This window comes from Salvia miltiorrhiza, unplaced genomic scaffold (assembly GCF_028751815.1).
Source record: "Salvia miltiorrhiza cultivar Shanhuang (shh) unplaced genomic scaffold, IMPLAD_Smil_shh fragScaff_scaffold_20:::fragment_2:::debris, whole genome shotgun sequence".
In the NCBI taxonomy this organism is placed as follows: domain Eukaryota; kingdom Viridiplantae; phylum Streptophyta; class Magnoliopsida; order Lamiales; family Lamiaceae; genus Salvia; species Salvia miltiorrhiza.
The window spans coordinates 1-10,000 of NW_026651444.1; the positions used below are offsets into that span (position 1 = coordinate 1).

The 10,000-nt window shown below is 35.3% G+C and overlaps 1 protein-coding gene across 1 annotated transcript; it reads left to right on the forward strand.

Moving 5' to 3' along the window:
- Positions 1-6: 6 nt before the first annotated feature.
- LOC131002800 (chromatin structure-remodeling complex protein SYD-like) lies at positions 7-9,933 on the forward strand. Its single transcript, XM_057929269.1, has 21 exons — positions 7-270; positions 442-623; positions 1,377-1,474; positions 1,738-1,923; positions 2,022-2,202; positions 2,296-2,484; positions 2,583-2,626; positions 2,979-3,035; positions 3,240-3,336; positions 3,455-3,627; positions 3,718-3,931; positions 4,062-4,187; positions 4,280-4,369; positions 4,631-4,747; positions 5,068-5,148; positions 5,367-5,474; positions 6,667-6,836; positions 7,287-7,365; positions 7,456-7,530; positions 8,634-8,731; positions 8,815-9,933. The coding sequence occupies exons 1-21, from the start codon at positions 114-116 to the stop codon at positions 8,939-8,941; spliced, it is 2,649 nt and encodes an 882-aa protein (XP_057785252.1). The 5' UTR covers positions 7-113; the 3' UTR covers positions 8,942-9,933.
- The last annotated feature ends 67 nt before the right edge of the window (positions 9,934-10,000 follow it).

Consider the following 10,000-nt stretch of genomic DNA (forward strand, 5'->3'; position numbering starts at 1 on the left):
CTGTAGATGGGTTTGCTAATGATATTGCTAATGCACCAGTACCTACCACTTTTTTAAGTAATGAAGGGGTGCTGCAAAGACCAGAAGATACCACTAGTCATGGACAAAATCTTATGGATTGCAATAATCTAGGGAAGTCTTACTCTGATAAGAAATATTCAAGTTTTCCGTTAAAAGACAAGTGGAAACCTGCCTCAGGAACGAGTGGCCAAAACTACCCTGCTATGGCAGTCAAGGATCCCAATGTAATTGTAAAAAACTTTTATCAAGGTTAGTGAATAAACACCCTCATACATGAAGAAGCCAATATGTATATATATATTATTTGAAGTGTGAGAGTCACTATATCCTTCCTGCTTTACTAATGTGCTTTTTATTTCTTCGAATTCTTGAATGATTCTTCTGGTGCACTGAAACACAAGTGTTCATTTACATTGTCAGAGGCAGACCAGGAAGAAGGTTATACTTCAATGTCCACAAACAGGCAACCTTCGCCGAAGCATACCACTGTAGAAAAATGGATCTTGGACCGGCAGAAGAGAAAAGTCCTTGCTGAGCACAACTGGGCTCAGAAACTGCAGAAGACATCACAAAAAATCAGTGGTTGTTCTGATAGGCTAAAGGTTTGCATTACTATTACTATTAGGCATCGAAGCCAAAGTTTGGTATTCTCATAGTGATAGAACATCACTGATCATTTTGTTAGCTGTCAATTTATCAGGTGTTTATGATATCTCAAGATAGTGAAAATGTGTCTTACAGATGTTTTAAACATTTTCTTTATGGAAGAAAGTGTTGAGATTCGTGCTTGTGGCTTATGATAAGCCACTTATCATGTTCAAATTCACTTTAAGTGCTTGTGTTCTCTCAAAATCTTCATATTTGTTAATATTTCTAATAACACCCTTGATGAAATTGTTGCATATGATTATAATAATCTTATTGTTGTGCTGGATCCTAGGATATTATTGATACTTTTAGTTTTGTAATTTCCTAATCAATGGAGTGTTAGTGGGTTTGTGGAGGCCAAAACTGGTACTAAAATCTCTCAAATTATTTGTAGCAGTTTGACCTTTTGTCAAATTGAACCTTGCCTTGGTTTACTTTGTTTGAGGAAATTGTGCATCTCTCCCTGTGTGTGTGTGTGTGTGTTGTTCCAGGTTTTCTATTTTTCTACGAATGGGCTGATCTTTAGTTCATAACCGTGCAAAATGCACTTATGTTCTTTTGAAAGTTTTTCTGTGTCAGCTCTTATGCTTTCCTCATAGCGTTGTGAAAACATTGATTTAATGCATGGTAGAAAGTTAGTTTACTTAACGAAGTTGAATAACTCTTGGTTTAGGTGGTTTAATTTTGTTGTTGCGTTTATGCTGCAGGAAGTTGTGAGCTCTTCTGAAGATATTTCTGCGAAGACGAAAAGTGTAATTGAATTGAAAAAGCTTCAGTTGCTAGAATTGCAGCGACGTCTTCGGAGGTAATCTGTCTGTCTATGCATAAGTTTCCATTCTTTGCTTGCCCTAAATTCATTTGTTTTTTCCTCACTTTCTCTGTCTTTTCTCCCACCTCAAACAAGCAGAGAGGAGCTTTATCCATTTTGCTAAATCCAACTATTTTGGTTCTATTTCCGTGCACTTGGCTTTTTGATATCATATCTTCATTGATTCTATTCCTGCGCAATTGGCCTTTTGACATCATAGCTTCATGTCAGGTTATGACAGTTGATAACTTTTGGTGCAGTGATATCATGAACGATTTTTTTAAACCAATAGCAAGTGAAATGGATAGATTGAAATCAATTAAGAAGCACAGGATTGGAAGGAGATCAAAACAAATTGAAAGATATGAGCAAAAAATGAAGGAGGAGCGACATAAGAGAATTAGGGAAAGGCAGAAGGAATTCTTTAGTGAGATTGAAGTTCACAGGTAGTTTTGTTCTATGCAGTGGCTTGCATGGGTTGTTTACTTTTGCTAAAAATCTAGTTACCTTTATCTGATCAATATGTTTTCACATCTTTATTTAGAGAAAGACTAGAAGATGGTTTTAAAGTAAAGAGAGAGCGCTGGAAAGGATTCAATAGATATGTAAGGGAGTTCCACAAAAGGAAGGAAAGATTTCACCGTGAGAAGATAGACAGGATCCAGCGAGAAAAGATTAATTTATTGAAAATTAATGACGTTGAAGGATATCTTCGCATGGTTCAGGTGCTTTATGGGCCTAAACACAATTGACACCCTTGACGCTGAATTTATTCTTTAATCTTTCTTATTTATGAAAATGTTGTAATATGCCTGTAGGATGCAAAATCTGATCGGGTTAATAAACTGCTAAAAGAAACTGAGAAGTATCTGCAAAAACTTGGGTCCAAATTGAAGGATGCTAAAGTAATGGCAGGTCAGTTTGAGTCTGATATTGAGGCGAGTAAGGGTGGTGCCATTGAGGAGAGTGAAGATGTTGAGAATGAAGATGAAAAGGATCAGGCCAAGGTTTTCTTTTGTTCTTCTGTTGTAGGTTCATTTTATTCCATAAAAGTTTGATTAGATCATTCTTTTCTCATACCTTTTTCATTGGTCTCTGTATACAGCACTATTTGGAAAGCAATGAGAAATACTACATGATGGCACATAGGTAATATGAATAACCCTGCCCCTGTCTTAACTCAATACAACACATTTATGTTAAACATTGAGTTTTAAAGTAGATCCAACTTCTTGATGAGCTTGTGTTTTTGTTATTGTCCTCCCCCCGCGCATGCGAGTTTCATGGTATTGTGTTTTAACATGTCTGCACCACTACTTTTTTAAATGCATTTATACGGATATACTACTTAATTTGATTTTTTGGCTTTCAGTTTCACTTACTTCCTATTTCTCTAGGTCTTATAATAGTATATTCGTGAAAAGGAAATTTAATTCTGATAAGTATTTCTTTTATTGTTGATGCTGATTCTGTTGTTAAATTGTGATTATCTTTTTGACAGCGTAAAAGAGCACATAACTGACCAGCCAGCCGGGCTTATTGGGGGAAAACTAAGGGAGTGAGTGCATTTATTCGTCTTCTTATCTTCCATTTTCTGTTGGTTTTTCTGGACTTTTTACTTCCTCTTTTTTTTTTTTTTTTTTTTTTTCATTTGAGCTCTGATTCCAAATTGTTATTGCTTGCATCTTGTCACTGCCGAAGTAGAAACACAAAGCTCTGTGATTTGCTTCCTAAATATTCTTTTTTTGTGGTTCTTTGTAAGGTATCAAATGAATGGACTTAGATGGCTGGTTTCTCTTTACAATAACCATTTGAATGGCATACTAGCAGATGAAATGGGCTTGGGAAAAACGGTTCAGGTGTGACATATTCTTGATTGTATGAAGTTGTAGTCCCTTTGGACATATCATACCTGTTATTTTCTATTTTCTTTTGTTTTGGGGAACAATTCTGATATGCATAAAATCCACTTTGCAGGTCATATCTCTGATTTGCTACTTAATGGAAAATAAGAACGACAGAGGACCTTTTCTAGTAGTTGTACCATCTTCTGTTCTACCTGGATGGGAGTCAGAGATCACCACCTGGGCTCCTAGTGTCCACAAAATTGTTTATTGTGGCCCCCCCGAAGAACGCCGAAGGCTATTCAAGTAACCTTTGTGAATTCATCTGATAATCTTTTGTTGCTTCTTTACTTCTTACTTAGCTTCAGCTGTTCATTTGTGACTTTTCCGTTGCAGGGAACAAATTGTTCATCAAAAATTTAATGTTCTTCTGACAACATATGAATATTTGATGAACAAACATGATCGTCCAAAACTGAGTAAAATACAGTGGCATTATATTATTATCGACGAAGGTCATCGCATTAAGAATGCTTCCTGCAAGTTAAATGCTGATTTGAAACATTATCGCAGCAATCACAGAATACTATTGACTGGAACTCCCTTGCAGGTTTTATATTTGCTAATTCATCAGCTTATGATCTATGCATGTATTCTACTTAGATTTCCAACACTCATCACTCACCTACTTTATTTGGTGTATTCTATTATATATTCTCTATTTCTGGTTGCTCTTGCAGAATAATCTCGAAGAGCTATGGGCGTTGCTTAATTTCTTGTTGCCAAACATCTTTAACTCATCTGAAGATTTTTCTCAATGGTTCAACAAACCATTTGAGAGTAATGGTGACAGTACCGCGGATGAAGTAAGTTAAATAAAAGTCATGTGCTAATATTTTTTTCTGGTGTTTCACTATTCTTCACATGTTATCTCATTTTTTATATCAAACACAACTAGGCTTTACTATCTGAAGAGGAGAATCTTTTGATAATAAATCGTCTTCACCAAGTTCTGCGGCCATTTGTACTTCGAAGATTAAAACACAAGGTACTGTCTGATGTCTCTTTATATGGTTCAAGGTAACTGCTGTGCATTTTCACAGAAAATTATCATAGAATGCACAGAGCAATTGTTCTGAACTGGATAACGCATCCCAAAATACTGATGGTTCTGTTAGACATTCCTTCTGCTAAATACCATTTATTTAGTCACTGAAGTTGTAGAACTTCATGGAAGTACCTTGTGATGTCCTTTCAAAGCTTATTGCTTGTCTTAATTCACTTGTGACTTTAAAAATGACCTGACCAGGTGGAGAATGAATTACCTGAGAAGATTGAAAGACTAATTAGATGTGAGGCTTCTGCATATCAGAAGTTATTGATGAAGAGAGTTGAAGAGAATCTTGGTGCCATTGGAACTACAAAGGTTACTCACTCTGTAATCTTTTTAGGTTCTGCTTTTAGAAGTTATTGTTCATTGTATATGTACATGCATATACAGATTGGTTTGTCTGTTCTGGTATGCACTTATTTCATATGTACATGATGGATATATGTAGTTGCATGCAGACACTTTGGTTAGCAACCACAATTGTCAATATGCTCGCAGTATTTCAATTTATATAGCATGCTCATGTGAACTGTGGGTTTTATGTCCACTCATAAAGATTCTGGCAAACTCAATAAATGATGTATGAGTGGATGATGATTCATTTTTTTGGTTCCTTGATCTTGGTACTTCATCAGGCTCGCTCTGTGCACAACTCTGTGATGGAGCTACGGAATATATGCAACCACCCATATCTTAGTCAACTTCATGTGGAGGAGGTACTCTCTCTGTCTATCTCTATCTTCAACTGGAGCTATGAACTTGATAAATTTGGCTAATGAGTAAGACGAGTGTTTGTGGTGATTTTCTTATAGTTGAACATTTGTTTCTTGAACTAGGTAAAGTTTTCTTTCCAACTGTGATCTATTTTTGCGTACTTTTGGACGCATTTTGCACAGTGCTTTAATTCACTAACATTATCTGTTGTCTTGATTAGGTTCACGATCTAGTTCCAAAGCATTACCTTCCAAACATTATCAGACTTTGTGGGAAGCTTGAGATGTTGGATAGGTTATTGCCCAAATTAAAGGCAACTGATCACCGAGTAAGTTTTCATTTCTATTCACGTGGAGTTATAAATCTCCTATTCTTTATCATGGGAGCTTGAAACATGTCATTATGCATCTTGTACTTGTAATTGTCAAGTAGTTTTTTTTTTTTTTTTGATAAATTACATAAGTAAATAATGAAATTTTAAAGACCACGCGACGGAGGACTCGAACCCAGGAACTCAGGTCTTGGGCATTAACCTCCTACCACTAGGCCAACACACACACACGCAATTGTCAAGTATTTTGTTATTCCTTCTGGTGATATATAGCATGAAGCTTTGATACTGCATTTCTTAATCATTCTTATTTGTGGCATTTGATAATCATTTGTACTGTAAAAAGTTGGCTGCCTATTATTCATATTTGCATAATCCCTCATCAGAAAGATTTGTGTCTTGAGTTCTGTTTTGTGGCCTTCTCTTTACCACTGCAGCAATCTTTAATATTTGGTATTTGTGTGTGCTTTTGGGTTCTCATTTACTTTTTCAAGTGCATCTCTGAATTAGTGGGTGAGGTTTGTTTGTGGCTATATTTAAAAATTCAAATGATTTGAAAGGTGATTTATGAATTATGTATTACTGACGAAAGAATAATACTCCCTCAGTCCCATTAATAATGGCACACTTCCAATTTCATTTGTCCCATTGATTATAGCACATTCTAAAAGTAGAAATAATTAGGGCCCCTAACCCCCCTTAATTCTCGTGTCCAACTTACTTTACCCTCTATACAAGTGGTCCCCACTTACCTTACACCTTACAAGTGGTCCCATTTACTTTACATCCAAAACACCTCCTCCTTCCGTGCCCAAAAAAAGTGTGCCATTATCAATGGGACAGAGGGAGTAATGACTAATTTCTGGTACTTCATTGACCTTTGATGTCGAATCCTGTAGCTTACTGTCTCTATCTGATTTGTACTCTTGCTGATGCCTTGGTTTCTACACTGTGGTTTCTCTTCTACTATCTTCTTTTTTGAGTAATTACATGGTAATTTTTATATAGGAGCTTGGATTCTTTATTTATTTATTTATTTTAATTAAAGTCTTTTGCATCATCTGGGTGCAATGGGGAGATGTGGAGATAGGCTCCTCGAGATATCCTTCATCATCATATTGAAGAATGTGTGAGCTAAAAGTTGCATTTTCTGTAATTCCCTGATTGTTGGATGTCTTTTGGTTTTCAGGTTCTTCTATTCTCGACAATGACTAGACTACTTGATGTTATGGAGGACTATCTTTGTTGGAAACAGTATAAATACCTTCGATTGGATGGACATACATCTGGTGGTGATCGAGGTGCCCTCATTGAGAAGTTCAATAATCCTAGTTCTCCATACTTTATATTTTTACTCAGGTAAATGTATCCCTAAGGATTCTTTTTGAGTTGCATGCATTTGCACTTTGGTTCCAGTAGTGATGGACATCCCCGACATATTGACAAAGAAGGTTCTGTGGAATTATTATTTTATTGATGTGTACTGGTATTTCATGCCTTGCAATACATGGTTTTTATTTTCTACATATTTTGTACTGAAATATTGAATACATACATATTGACATCACCGTTTGTTGAAGATGAAATATCTGCCATGCTTTTAAGTATGTAATATTAGACAGTATCGAGGCCATTTCAAGTAAGGTTCCATTTTATATAGGAATAGTGGCTACTGCCATAATACTGTTAGAGAGAGAGAGAGAGACGACTTTATTCTTACAAAAATTGATGTCTTCAATAAGCTGCCTTTGTTATTTGGTATTGTCCTGTCTCTATTTTCACACTGATCTACAACACTATGTCATCTAGTATCCGAGCTGGAGGAGTTGGTGTGAATCTCCAAGCTGCTGATACAGTTATTATCTTTGATACAGATTGGAATCCCCAGGTTATATCTATTGCCTTTCTCCTCAGTACTTCAATAGTGACACTTGAGTTCGAAATAAAGGCTCACTCTATATTGTTTGTGTTTGTTCAGGTTGATTTGCAAGCACAGGCCAGGGCTCATAGGATTGGACAAAAGAAAGATGTTCTTGTTCTTCGTTTAGAGACTGTAAGTCTGTAAATACTTTAATCCCCGAACTCGAGTAACTCGTTTGGTTCTTTCTCTGTTAATGAGAACATAACTCCTCTATTTTCAAATAATAAAGATTGTTTTCCATTATGGTATAGAATGTCTTGCATAAATAATTTCTTATGATTACACTTTCAATCTTTAATAAAAACATGTACTTTCCTTGTAATGGTATTGAATTTTAAATAATGTATTTAATTTTTGTTTGATATAATATTTCTATGTAGGAATCTGACTTCATTCCAGCCTATAGTGTTTACTTTTCTATCTTTAATGTTTTCCCTATTGATACTCTCAAACTATTAGAGAAAGCTATAATTTTCTTATCTTGCAATCTGACTGCTCCTTAAATATGGATTTAACACAAACAATTATTTTCTGAAGAGAAATTGAATACTGTTCTAATACACTCACAATTTGCTTTATTTCTCTTATAAGGATACGACAAAGCATTTTTAGATAAAATGATGCTGATATAGTGCTTCGGCTGTGGTTTTTCTCTTTGTTTCTTACTTAGTATAGTTGACTGTTTTTGCTACTTGTCTGATCACTGCTGTGAGAGCTCCTATAAATAGTTTGAATGTTATTCATTATGCATATTATCTACTTTCGTTCTATTTCTGACACGATTAAACTAGTGCAAGTGTGTACTTAATATCCCTCATGCTGCTTTTTCTGAAACCAATTTATGGCTACTTGAAGATGTCCAAGTATTTTACACTTCCTATGACCATTCTCTCTAAAAGCCTGGAATTATTGAACATAAATCTATGGAGCCTATGCAAACATCGTTAAAACTTAAAAGTGGTAGATAGACTGGTTCCTATAGGTTGTGGTCACTGAAAACTTATAATCAGGATTCGGGACCAACAAACTAGGAAAACAGCTATTGCTATCGATCAATTAAACTCAAAGGCCACTTCTGAGAGCGAGATATTGTATTGTGACTTATATCTTTTCTCTGTAGTAATGCCAACAATAAACATGATATACAGAAGTCATAGTATTGGAACAATGACGGATATGTTGATGGTTATTACTTTATTATAATTTGTTGACTGTCTTCGCTATATCTTAATTAGGTCCAAACTGTGGAGGAGCAAGTTAGAGCTTCTGCTGAGCACAAACTTGGGGTTGCGAATCAGAGTATAACTGCTGGATTTTTTGACAATAACACGAGGTATGCTACATGGTAAAATAAATGACTGATTTGGCACTTCTAATTTGATATTTATCAATTATAATCTAAACAATATATCTTAGTGCGGAGGATCGAAGAGAATACTTAGAGTCTCTCCTGCGGGAGTGCAAGAAAGAGGAAGCTGCACCTGTTCTGGATGATGATTCCCTTAATGACATCATAGCACGAAGGTATAATTTGTTGTTATAATTATCGTCAATCTCTTTTTCTCGTGATGTCAAAACACTAATGTTTTATGGATCTGAGTATCATATACTTTGCTAAAGTCTGACTTACTTGACTAGGGATGGGGATTGGTAATAATAAGATGCTACTTTGGGTAGCCTTTTATGAATAAGTATTTACTTATGATGATGCCATGTGATCATCTTAATAATATGGTTGTCTAATTTTAACCTTGACAACATAAAGTTACAAAATTTTTAACCATTTGAAAGGGAAGTAGGCTAAAAAATTACTGCTTTAACTTTCTTATCACACAAAATTACTGTATCAACTTTGACATGCATGATGCATCATATATCTGCAACTTAGTCAATTCAGAATCATCATTTTATGTCATATAGTTGACTGACCACCTTGAAACCATAAGATAATCGAAGATAGCATGCTTAGCTTGGAGATTGTTTCAGCATTGCAATGTGCACATGTTCATATGGGTAGTAGTCTTTTACATTTCATTCATCAGTCACTGAATTTTTGGGGGACTCGCAAGTTTTAGTATGCTTGAAGGTCCTAGGGTCTCCCAAGGAGTTTGTGCATTCCCTTTCTTCTTTCCTTCTCACTGAATTGTGAACCTAGTAAATGATACGAGCATATTATTATTGTTACATTGCTGTAAAACATTGTGAATTAATCATTAATTAGTGTACGGGTAAGAAGTCAGATTATGAAATAGAAAGTGATCTTACCTGTAATACCTTTATTGTGATAAAGAAATTGCCAGAATCAGTAAAAGGTGTAAGAATTGAGCACATCTTATGAATTTTCAGTATGGAATTTATAGAATTGGGGCATATTTTCTTAGAGAGTTATGGGGATCTTCTCAGTAATGTGAAGGGAAACTTTCTTTTGCCACATTTGGTATGGCCCCAATTGGTGTATGGAAGTGGTTTGGGAGGAATCATTTCTCCCAAAAATAAAAATCCTCTACCAAGTACTCTCTTAGTAAGTCACTAAAATGCTTTGTGACTTAATGGATCTTTAGTACATTTATTTGAAGAACTTAATTGTGATTTAGCACGAATC